Source organism: Sander vitreus, chromosome 7, assembly GCF_031162955.1.
Source record: "Sander vitreus isolate 19-12246 chromosome 7, sanVit1, whole genome shotgun sequence".
In the NCBI taxonomy this organism is placed as follows: Eukaryota; Metazoa; Chordata; class Actinopteri; order Perciformes; family Percidae; genus Sander; species Sander vitreus.
Window position 1 is genome coordinate 28,797,737 of NC_135861.1, and position 12,942 is coordinate 28,810,678.

The window sequence follows — 12,942 nt, forward strand, 5'->3', positions numbered from 1 at the left end:
CCATATTTAATCACAGTGCTGCCTGTGAAACTGGGTAGTGTTGGGCTCAAGTTATTTTCATTTTTTATTTATTTTCTAAAAGTATCTAATTTCGCTGTGGTTTGCTGCTACACACCGCCGTCTGCCTTTGCAGATGTTGGCATTTTAGGCCTTTTATTTGATATTCTATTGATATTTGATTGGACAGCTTAGACAGAGAGAGGGGAGAGAGAGGCGGAATGACATGCAGCAAAGGGCCCCAGTTTGGAACTGAACCCACGGTGAGGACTGAGCCTCTGTACATATCGGTGCACACTCTACCAGGTGAGCTACCCAGGCCCAAGTGTTGCTATGTGGGATTTGACATAATGTTGAGGATGGAGTGGGTGGCGCTAGTTCCAGATGAGTTGAAGGAGAAGGCGGAAGATGGAAAGGAGGAGATTACTGGAGACAATGAATTATACTCGGGGGGATGCCTATGCTCTCTCTGTCCATATAACAAAATGCTACAGCATGTTAGCTTAGCATAAATACTGGAAACGGTGGGAAACAGCCACCCTGGGTCTGTCTGAAGGTAGTTTATATCGACGAGGTTTCACTTCTGGGATTGTTCCGGTGCCGCCAGATATTCCGCTGGTTGTCCGTCATTCGCCCGGATGTCCGTCACCTTCCTCTTTCTTTGTGTTGTAATTTTAAACTCCGGTGGATTTATGAGAACTATGATTAACTGCTCCTCAGATCTCTGCAGGGTAAATCCAGACAGCTAGCTAGACTATCTGTCCAATCTGAGTTTTCTGTTGCAAGGCTAAAACAACTTTTGAACGTACACACGTTCCACCAAAACAAGTTCCTTCCCGAGGCTATTTTGCAGAGGCACTGTGGCTCTGTCCGGCACTTAGCTCCGCCCAAGACGATTGTAGGTTTGGGTATCAAAACGCAGTGCTAATATGGCACTGGTGCCTAGATGGCCGGTATCTACCGGACCAAATAGCAACGCAGATTTCGGTGCCTCATTTCGGTGCCACTTAAATGCCTGCACTGCTCTCTGATGCTCCGAAACAGACATTACAGGCAACAGAAACATGCTGCATGTAACGCTAGTTAACACTAAACTTGCCAGCAGGTAACGTTAGCCTACCGTTAGCTAGTAGCTGGATTAATCATGATTAAAATGCTGACAGCTAAACGGTGTAAGTGACTGTATTTCACTGTAGAGGATTCCAACACCAGGGCGTAACTGTGTGCAGCTGCCGTTGTCGGAAAAACACAGACGGTGCATTCACTTGAAACCGCTAGCTTAAGCCTCGTTGTGCATTCAAAGTTATTGTAAAATACCCTTTTCCCCATCTTCCCCTTTTTATTTTTTTATTTTTACATATTTTTACATTTTTAAAAGTATCGGTTTAGGCACCGGCACCGTTTTAAAAGTATCACTTTAGCACCAGTGTTAAGGAGGAGGGTCCAGTTTTAGAGGGTGATTACCATCGTCATGAGGCATCTGTTAGAATGCATGAGTGAGCCACAGAGTTTGTGTTTATTCAACAAAGATTTATTTAACAAAAGGGTGAGGCAAATGATAATGGAAAACATAACAGACACACATGGGTTGGAGGATCTAGAAGAAACAAATAGAAATTAGAACTTAACAAAGTCAATATTCTCACAGATAAATAGGGAATAGGGATCTTTAGTACAACCGGTATCGGGAAAAAATCCAAACGATACCCAACCCTAGATGATTGTGATTGGTTTAAAGAAATGGCAATAAACCAGAGCACGTTTTTCTTCCATCCCAGAATGCTGTGTGGACTAGCCAGACCCTCCTATGCAGCGCTGTGAAGGAAGGTCCGGCAATGCGAGACTAGTCTGAAGGTAACAAAATCAGCACCTCTAAAGCTAATAAACATTGATTTATTCTGTATTTTTCTTTTCATTCTTCTAGTGTAAAAAAGTCTGTCGAAGTAAAATCACTAGTTGTCGTTTTCACACTTAACTAAAGAAGGTATGACATGTTTTAGAGGTGCTGGAAGACATTTTGTTTTCTTTAGAGAGCCAGGCTAGCTGTTTCCCCCGGTTTCCAGTCGTTAAGCTTAGCTATGCTAACTGTCTGCTGGCTCCGGCTTCATAGTTAGCATACAGACATGAATCACATCTAACCTTGCATTAAGAAAGCGAATGACCATATTTCCCAAAATGCTCAACTATTCCTTTTTACCAACATGTATCAGTAGGTCTCTCCCTTCAGTCCAAAAGCCAAGACCTCATCTAAAATGGCTCAGATATTTTCTTACTGAGCCTCAATCCCGGAAATAATTTCATGTATGTCATACTCAGATTAGCAACAAGGGATAACAGAAAATCCAAGGACCTAGAGTTGGTGCCAGCAGTGTTTGTTGTTTGGAAGTGGACGAGGGGGAAAAAAATTCCTGTATAAGCACGGGGTTTAAGATAGAGCGGCCAGCTGCTCAGCTCTGCGAGCCCAGAGATGTCATATGATTTTAAAGGTTGGGTAAGCTGTGGCGTTTGGCAAACAAAAGGTGATCTGACATCACCTACAGCACACTGTAGGTCGCTTTTTTAGCACAAATACCAGTGGCACACACGCAGGCACCCAGTGAAAGGGATAAGGGCTCACAGCCTCTGATCCTATTATAGAAGCCAAAGCACTGCAGCCTCCTGAGAAGCTGGGAAAATGGGTAAACATGATGTTTTTATTGGAATCTTCGTGCTGTAAACCCGGAAATATCACAATGGAAAGAAATGAGGTGATCTCTCTTTCTCTCTGTGTCACTTTTCTCTCCCGGTCAGCCCACCCCCCCCCAATTCACTTTTTCTCAAATTCTTTCAGGAAGTGCCAGACGTGTCATAATTTAGAGAGACGGAGCCTCCGCTAATCTTGACTTTTTCTTCATCAGATAGGCATGCAGCGTTCTGGCCCAGAAAAGTCTGTGTGCAACTATCCTACATCTGTGCCGTTTGTTGGTTTGTGGAATGCTTGGAATCACCTCCATGGCAACGGGCTGTGTGTGTGTGTGCGTGGAGCGGTAAATATTGACTTCACCACCTCCCCATCCCTGTGTCAGTCCATGACAGGAGCATGGGGGGGGGGGGAGATCAGTACACAAACTTTATCCAGGAATCAGCAAAGTCCTGCCAACGGGGGCGTGTGTTTACCTTCAGACCTCCAAACACAGAGGAGCATCCTGGCTCCGAGTGGTTCAGTTGGATTCAGTGTGTACTTACAATACAAAAGAACTGCAATGCCAGGAGATATTTGGGACATACTACTTCATCTTAATTCTTTTTTTTAATGATCGACCTAACGGGGAAAGTAAACGGAAGTGTGGTTTCCCTACACAGGTTTCAGTCTTTGAAACTTAACTGTCTGTATCTGATTTTGTTTGGCCTTCCTGTCTCTCATAACCACTCACACATACACACATAAGTCCACACATCCTCATTGTATCTATATTCTTGTAATTTATTTTATGCCTTTTGCTGTTTCATGTAGCCAACCTTATGCTTTATGTTTTCTAATTCCATGCTTACTTATGTTTTATTTGTAGATTTTAGGACTTTTGTAATTGCTCATAATATACATATTTGTTCTCTTCCTTAAGTGAGATTGCTTCTATAAACCCCTAGGGGTTTTCTTAATCTCACTTGCACAATCTTTCTTTTTATTTTTATTTTCTTGTTGTGTTTCTGTTGCCTTGATTTTATTGTGCCAGTTACTGTACATAAACCTTAAACCTGTGCAGGGGAAGCACAGATGTGCAAACACATCCAAGCAGCCATTTCCTCTATTCGTGTTTAAGAGAAACAAGATGACATTTAACCGTTACCAATGTTTGTTCAGAACCAGGAACCAGTCCACCTGTTTTGGTACAGAATGAGTTACTTATCAAACTGTGTGATTAGGGCTTGTAAACCGTAAGTGGAGATTGTTTGCAGTTTTCCCACAGCAGATGGATTTGTTGAGACAGAATCAGAGAAGTGCGTTAAGGCCTAGCAGCAGCAGCAGCAGTAACAACAGTAGTAGTAGTAGTAGTGGTTTGACCTGTCTATCCTGTCTTGTCATTGCAGTGGCTGTGCTGTTTGCAGGCCCCCAGATGGAATGTCATCACAGCGTTTGGCGAATACGATTAGGGAATAGATGTTGTTAATCTGGAGAGAACAAGCAGGGCTGGATTATGCTACGATTGGTCGCTGGTGACGCAGGAGCCAAAGCCCAGCTGTAGTAATTACATATAGTGTAGAGAGCATTGAGATGAAGGAATACATCCACCAGGCTGACATCAGGATCACTCGCCTACACAGGCACAGACTGTATACATTACCTATAGACACACACACACACACACACACACACACACACACACACACACACTTCCAATACCCTAAACTACATCAGTTGTCCCCTCTTTACTCCAACTTTTAGGCACAGTTCAAGGCAAAAATAAAAAAAAAATGTATATATTTTTTTCTTACCTGTAGTGCTAATTATCAACAGGGTTGGGCATCGTTTTGATTTGAACAATTCTGATTCTTCCTTTCGAATATATATATCTCTCTCATTGGAATCATAATAATTGAAACGATTCCAAGTTGGAACTCGATGCCCAATCTTATTTATGAATCAAGATGGTTTTGGTGTGAGTTACCCAGTGTTGGAGATATTGGCTGAAATGATGTCTGCCTTCTCTCCAATTTAAGGAAACTAGACGGCTCTCAGCTTGTAGTGCTCAAAGCGGCAAGAAATCTCCTCGAACAACTCAACATCAATGTCTCTTTACAGAAACCATGACCTGGTTACTCAAGATGATCCACAGGCCTGGTTGGGAGCAGTTTCATCTAGGAACTTTTCTTTCTACCGAAATACACCCGCCAATCGTATCAACCAACCTCCTGATACTGAGCTGTTACTGCAGCCAACCGATACTGCTAGCTCACCTGAGCTAACGCTACAGCTCGGCAGAGGAGGATGCAATTAGCCTTTACATCTCGCGCTGTCACGAGCATGAACCTCTTATCCATGAGTACACTTCCTTCTGCGCGGTGATACGGTTGGCGGGTGTAGTTCTGTAGGAAGAAAACAGTTCCTCCACGAAACTGCTCACAACCAGGTTTGTGAATTATATTGAGTAACCAGGTCATGATTTCTGGAAAGAGACCTTGATGTTGACTTAGTCAAATGTATTTATTTGGCGCTTTGAGCACTATCAAGTTCTAATTTCTTTGACAGAAGGCAGACATCTCTGGAGCCGATATCTCCAAAATTGCACCACCGTTAAGAGGAAAAATATGTATTTTTGAATTTGGGATGAACTCTCCCGTTTACATAACAAGAAGACTGGTGTATGGATTTTTTTTCCTACTGTACCCCTTTTAAATAGAGTACAGACTGTCCATCCTTGTTCATGGTCATGGTTTCCAGCACACATGAATAATACACACACACACACACACACACACACACACACACACACACATTTAAACGTTTGATCTCACCTTATGCAAATGCAATAAAAACAGGATGATATCTCCATGTAGTCCGGCACCTGTTGTTCACTCAGCCTGTGGAGACGACATGTTAATTTGTCTCCTGCACATGTTCTGCACAATGGCTTCATTCAGGATCATATCAGCTATCTTTTCTAATTCAAAATGTACTTTTTTTTTTTTTTAAGTGGTCAACCTTGGGTCATCACTGTCAGTGTCTAAGCCTGCAACGTAATAATCACTATCACCACTGTTTTGTCTGCTGAAGTACGCAACTTCTAAACAGGAGCATGGTAGAGTTACCGCATCCGATCACTAAAATGTCCAGCAACTAGCCATCTAGATTCCCGCTTATTAAAATGTACCTCCCACCATCTGCCGCGGGAGGTCGTTGTTTACATGATCCTGTTTAAATAAATCTAAAATAAAATCCATTACAGCTAGAGCTAGTCATTCTTTTTGCCACAGAAAGCTAAGGCTTTTGTCTTTCGGGTCACGTTGTACACTCGGGATGGCACGATCACGTTACGGGACGTCCGGTGCAAAAACGACAGGCGGACCATTTCTATTGAAGATGAAACTATTAAAACGCCTTCATACACTGCTCATAAAAATGAGCAAATCTCAAAAATGTACAAAGTTCAAATAACTAATGGCGTGTTAAGCAATATTTTGTTCACGTTTCTACATTCAGAAATCTTTTGGATCAATATGTTTTGTGTGTTTATAAGGTTGATGAAAACACATGTCAAATTCTTTTCTTTTTTTTTAATGAATGCAGTGTTTCCTCTGTTGATTTTGTAGTGGCGGCCCGCCATGGCAAAATTTCTGCCGCCACGGTATCAGAAATAGGGCAGACGCACAATGTAGTCGCGGTTGCCTTTTAAATGATCCTGCCGACATAATGCACATAGGCACCGATAAAATACTGAGCACCCACAAAGGTAAAAATAGACATACACAAGACGTATGTTAATGTCATGTGAATAACCATAATTCCAAGGACATTATTAAACAAGATAGGCAGGCAGAATAATTTTTTTTTTGTCTTCTTAAACTCATGGCTGCACGTTCTGTATGTATTTCATCTTACTCGGGTGGCGTCAGAGGAAAAAATGCAGAGGGTTTTAAACTAATCCCAGTGTGCCTGCCCTGAGCGATCCATCATCATATGTGAACGGGGACACGTGAAAGAATGTCATTATACAGGAGCACTTGTTTTTCCTATTAAGTGTTAAGACAACAGTTTCATTGTTGTAATTCTAGTGTTACAGAAAAGGCTTAATTGTGACCTTTTAACCTGCTGCCTGAGGCATCAAAGATGGGTCTTTTAGTGAAGGTAGATTGTGAGTACATGCCCAATCCATATATTGGCACCGTTAGTTGGAAGTGAGGGGTCTACTGTAGCTGTCATCGCAACATACAAGTCGTGACATGCCACTTCACATAGCAGAGTTTCACCATTTTCCTCAGTATTTCTTTGTGTTTGCTTCAGCTTTGTAGTGGAAATGTCTCGTTAATACATAATGCATACAGAGCATCTGAAGCAAGATTTGTTCAATTATGATGTGCATGACTTTTTGATCCTTACCAAAAGATGAAAAGAATTAAACGAGCCAGTCAGAGCACAGTAGACTTCATTACAAAGCCTGTGTTGTTGGGGGGCAGTGTCATGATCCTTCACTGACAAAGACTCCATCAGTGAAGCCTGTTTATAGAGAAATGACACCACCTCCTTTCTTTTATTTCAATAAGAGGATACCAGTGAGAGATTTGTAATTGTTTTCTTTTCATATTAAATGGAAAAAGCAAGCAAAACAGGGATATGCAACATCCTGTAGGGGGAAAACAACCCACGCAGCAATATTTTTAAAGACTATTCCCATTTACCAAAAGCCCAGGAGACTTGAAGGATTTGGAATTCATTGTCAGATCTTATGCATAATTAAGCAAATCCCAGCCCCCCACCACCACCACCACCACCACCACCACCCCAGACAGTGGGTGCTTGTTACAGTACCTCAGCTCTATTAGGCCAGAATCAGGCTCTCGTTACCATTAGCTACTGATGATACTCACACAAACATGATTCCTGCAAGACATGACATTGTTTGGCTTCATGACTTCCTTCATTTCCATATTTCCCGCCGGCTGTTGAGAGCTAAAACACGCTAAGATCTGGCAGCCCGCGAGCCGCAGGCCACTTCTGTGTCTTGTTTATGGCGCCTGCTGTGAGCCGACAAAAGATGGCTCTGTTGCAAACTGAGTGTGAAGTAAAGGTCCGGGACTCTCTTAGTGCTCTGTTTGGCGTTTATTTAGTTTGGTCTTCCCTTTCTGTGAGTTTTCATTGTCTTTGTCTGGGTCCCAGTATTAGGACGCTGTTTGGCCAAAAGAAACAAATTCTATTTAATCCTGATATTATTTTTCCCCCCCACTTGTTCACCACATCCGATGCCATCTTACATGCACAGCTGCTGTCCTACAAGCAAATTCAGCGTGTCAGCAAGTGTCATTTAAGCACCATCTGAGTTGTATCATTAAGGCGACATCCCTTAAGTGAAAGTGTCATCTGTGTGGAACGGGGAAATCTTTTCCACGGCTAACAACTGGAGATGTGTGTGTGTGTGTGTGTGTAACCGCACGCTATGTTACACTCGCTGTGATGCGACCCCCTTTACGCAGACATGCCCCGGGGGGAGATATTGACTGTCCGACCCTATTGACCCCTCTTCCCATTCATGATGCCAACCCAAAATGAACCCCCGTGCTATGTTCCCCTTGCCATTCCTCGCTCTTCTCGTACTTTCATTTCTCCTGCCGAGATATTATCGGTGACCGCTTCACTAATATCCCTTGCGTGGTTAGATAACTTCTTTGTGCCACACATTTTCCACCATATGTCTCTGCATTGCTCTGACTGCGAGCATGCCTGCCAGCTTGTGTACTGTAGCTTGTCTCTTGTTTAGGATTAGACTGTTTGCCTGTGAATGAGAGTGGGCTCATGCATTAGCTGACTCCAATGTTGGATCCAACAGATGCTTGGCTTCCTAAATAGCAACAGTCAGGTTGGGGGATGTCAGCAGAAGGCTGAGCAGCCTGACACTACTCATGTGCACTCTGACCCTCCTCTGCTTATCAGAAGGGTTTCCAAGCCACCCCACCTTTTTAGTGTTTTCTGTAAATTAGCATTCCCTAGTGGACCCCCGTGGCTATATCCATGATAGCACAGGCTTGAGTCTCTAAATTATCCTTGGATTAATGTAATGATTTCCCGCCACTAAGCTGTTATTAGAGCCACTTCATCAGCCCGAGTAGGCGGCAAAGCTTTAGTAATGAAGAGACAGAGGCCAAATCTAAAAGACCTTTTTGGTTTGTTCTCATTTGGTCTCTTGGTAGAGTATCTCAAATTCTGTCCATTACTGACGTTCAACACTGCCATCTGATGATGACTCACTAATGCTCACACTGATTTAAGTCAATCTAGAACTACTTCACTGGTGTAACAGTCAGAAACATGATAAAAAATAAAAGCCATGTTCAAGCAACGTGCTCTTAACTGTTGTGATCCACATAGAGCCTATAAATGGATCAGTGGCTGCACAGTGGAGATGCAACTCATTATCAATTCATGTGGTGATTATGTGTTGCCATTAAAGCTGCACAAATCAATGATTTTAAATGAACAATGGATCAAATGAGCTCATTTCCTGTTCCTTTGCATGTTTGTCACACTTAAGTGTTTCGGAACATCAAACCAATTTAAACAAAAGTCAAGGACAACACAAGTAAACACAAAATGCAATTTGTAAATGAAGGTGTTTATTATTAAAGGAGAAAAAAATCCAAACCATCATGGCCCTGTGTGAAAAAGTGATTGCCCCCCTTGTTAAAACATACTATAACTGTGGTTGTCCACACCTGAGTTCAATTTCTCTAGCCACACCCAGGCCTGATTATTGCCACACCTGTTCACAATCAAGGCATCACTTAAATAGGAGCTGCTTGACACAGTAAGGTCCACCAGAAGATCCTTAAAAGCTACACATCATGCCGAGACCCAAAGAAATTCAGGAACAATTGAGAAAGAAAGTAATTGAGATCTATCAGTCTGGAAAGGGTTATAAAGCCATTTCCAAAGCTTTGGGAATCCAGCGAACCACAGTGAGAGCCATTATCCACAAATGGCGAAGACATGGAACAGTGGTGAACCTTCCCAGGAGTGGCCGGCCGCCCAAAATTACCCCCAAGAGCGCAGCGACGACTCATCCAAGAGGTCACAAAAGACCCCACAACAACGTCCCAAAGAACTGCAGGCCTCACTTGCCTCAGTTAAGGTCAGCGCTCATGCCTCCACCATCAGGAAAAAGACTGGGCAAAAATGGCCTGCATGGCAGAGTTCCAAGGAGAAAACCACTGCTGAGCAAAAAGAACATCAAAGCTCGTCTCACTTTCTCCAGAACACATCTTGATGATCCCCAAGACTTTTGGGACAACATTCTGTGGACCGATGAGACAAAAGTGGAACTCTTTGGAAGGTGTGTGTCCAAGTATATCTGGCGTAGAAGGAACACTGCATTTCATAAAAAGAACATTATACCAACTGTAAAATATGGTGGTGGTAGTGTGATGGTCTGGGGCTGTTTTGCTGCTTCAGGACCTGGAAGACTTGCCGTGATAAAAGGAACTATGAATTCTGCTGTCTACCAAGAGATCCTGAAGGAGAATGTCCGACCATCTGTTCGTGTACTCAAGCTGAAACGAACTTGGGTTCTGCAGCAGGACAATGATCCTAAACACACCAGCAAGTCCACCACCGAATGGCTGAAGAAAAACTAAATGAAGACTTTGGAGTGGCCTAGCCAAAGTCCTGACCTGAATCCTATTGAGATGTTGTGGTATGACCTTAAAAAGGCCGCTCATGCTCGAAAAACCCTCTAATGTAACTGAATTAGGACAATTCTGCAAAGATGAGTGGGCCAAAATTCCTCCAGGACGCTGTAAAAGCCTCATTGCACGTTATCGCAAACGCTTGGCTGCAGTTGTTGCTGCTAAGGGTGGCCCAACCAGTTATTAGGTTTAGGGGGCAATCACTTTTTCACACAGGGCCATGATGGTTTGGATTTTTTTTTCACCTTTAATAATTAACACCTTCATTTACAAATTGCATTTTGTGTTTACTTGTGTTGTCCTTGACTATTGTTTAAATTGGTTTGATGTTCCAAACACTTAAGTGTGACAAACATGCAAAGGAACAGGAAATGAGGAAGGGGGCAAACACTTTTTCACACCACTGTATGTGTAATGTGAGCGTGTTCCCTCACTTGTAGTGATGAAACCACAGAGTTACCAACTCCCATTTCTCACAAGTTACAGAGCGTTTTAGCATCTTTCGGGCAATTGTTTTGGTTTCTACGGCCCGCAACTCCACTGTTTTGGTTCACTCTCAAGTCTCCCGGTAAACTTGTTTCCCATCGCAGTAGCAATCAGTAAACAAACTCTGATGAACCCAATGTTCGCTACCTCCCCAACACCAAACGACACACAGTTATCAACTAACAGGTGAACATAGTGAAGCATTTAGCAGCTGAAGAGCCAGATATCTCAGGATTTGGTTGAGACCAAAACAGAGCTAAAAAGGAAATGAATATTGAACTTATGTTTGTCAGTTGGCCAGAGACATGTCTCCAAATGAGAGTTCATGAGGCCGTCTCCAATTTGACCAACAGTCCAATATCCAAAGCTATTCAATTTACTGTGCAAAACTGCAAATCCTCCCATTTGAGAGGCTAGAGCTATGGAATGTTTGCCAATTTTTAGCCGTGTCAGTCGCGGCTCTAGTGATTGCAATGTTGGCTGGTCAGTCCGTTCATCACCACCACCAATTACTTTGGTGATCCCTTGACTTTTCATCTAAAAATTACATTTGTCCAATACTTTGGTTTATGACCAAATACCTTTTTTAAAAAATAATTCTCGTCAGCATCAGCTGTACTTAGTGTTTTAGTGCTAATTAGCAGATTTTAACAAGCTAACCCGCTAAACTAAGATGGTGAACATTTCCTCTGCTAAACATCAGCATGTTAACATTATCATGTTATCATGTTAACATGCTGGGTTTAGCAACAGTGTGCCTAAGCACAGCCTCGCAGAGCTGTTAGTATGGCTGCAAATTATTTAAATGATAAATTGGTTTTCATAATTGTTGGTGATCAACATGGTCACACGGAATATGCGGAAGCAGATTTTCCGCGGACTTTAAACAAATGAAAAATGAATTAAAATAAAACTCATAATGTTAACACATCTCCATCCCAAGCAGAAAAAAATCTGCTGTTTGGGCCTGGTGATCAATTTTTTTTTTTGGTCATTTAATTACTGCAGCACTTCTACATAGATGAAGAGCGAAGTAGCTACCTTTTTAGTTTCCTGTTAATGACTGAAGTGGTGTGAATGTAAATACGGTTTGGTGGGAGATGTACTTAATAAATAAACTGACTCATCTTGGGAATGATCAGTTTGAATAAAGCTATGGACTATGATGACTCTGGACCATGATGACTCTACAAAATGTTGACGTCTCTGTATGTGCATCTGTGTCTGACACATGCGCATGCAGGCATGCGTGACATGTCTGCTGTGTGTATGTGCTCAGCTGGTGGCACTCGAGTGAAGTGGATCTCATGTCTGTGTTGAAACCGAGGAGTGGCAGCTGCTCCACCGTCCGTTGGGAGGTTATGGTTCATGTGGTCTACATGACACTGTGTCTCAGTGGGTTTAGAGCTGCGGTCTCCATTCCGTCTCTGGTTAGCGTTAATCCAAACAAGCATTTTGAAATGACGTATCGGAATACTGTCAAATTGAAGATAAACTATCCACTGGTCTGTTGTAAAATTAAAGATTTCTGCAGCTGTTATTATTGCTGTCAAAGGAATTTATTCCTGAGAATGTATTCTGAGAAAATTACATAAGACAGGAAGTCTATCTGATGCAAAAATGATGTAATTTATCTTTTACTGTGCCTTGAAAATCCATTTTCTTTTTTTAACCTGCAGTCTCGTAGACATTTTATCTCTGTCCTTGAATGCACCACAGGCCTTGGCCATGGGGGGATCCAAGAGTAAACCCAAGGATGTTGGCCAACGAACCCGCAGCCTCGAAGGCAACCTCAGCTCTGGAGGAGGAGCTGGCGGCCATTACCTCAGCTCTAATCAACAGTCCTTAACACCCAATCGTAGTCCTATTATAGATGGAGGTGTGGGTGGCAATCAGCCCATGACCAATACCCCAGAGCTGGCCCTGTTTGGAGGTGTGGACAGTAATACTGTCACTTCTCCCAACAGAATCACACTAGCAGGTGAGAACCTCGGCTTTTAGATGTAGTGCTTTGTTGTGAGGGTTGTTTAAACTGTACTGTGTATGCCCTGTATGTACCGTATGTCTTTGGTAAAAGCCAAACTTTCT

The 12,942-nt window shown here is 42.6% G+C and overlaps 1 protein-coding gene across 3 annotated transcripts in view; it reads left to right on the plus strand.

The window, feature by feature from the left end:
* The window catches only part of src (v-src avian sarcoma (Schmidt-Ruppin A-2) viral oncogene homolog), a 38,247-nt gene that overhangs the window by 11,139 nt on the left and 14,166 nt on the right, over positions 1-12,942 (plus strand). For 2 of the 3 annotated variants that reach the window (XM_078255821.1, XM_078255823.1), the window contains exon 2: positions 12,574-12,835. In XM_078255821.1, the coding sequence (XP_078111947.1) occupies positions 12,583-12,835 (253 nt within the window). In that variant the 5' untranslated portion in view covers positions 12,574-12,582. Of the gene's footprint in view, positions 1-1,775; positions 1,852-12,573; positions 12,836-12,942 lie in introns of all 3 variants that reach the window. The other variant, XM_078255822.1, reaches the window with a different exon arrangement.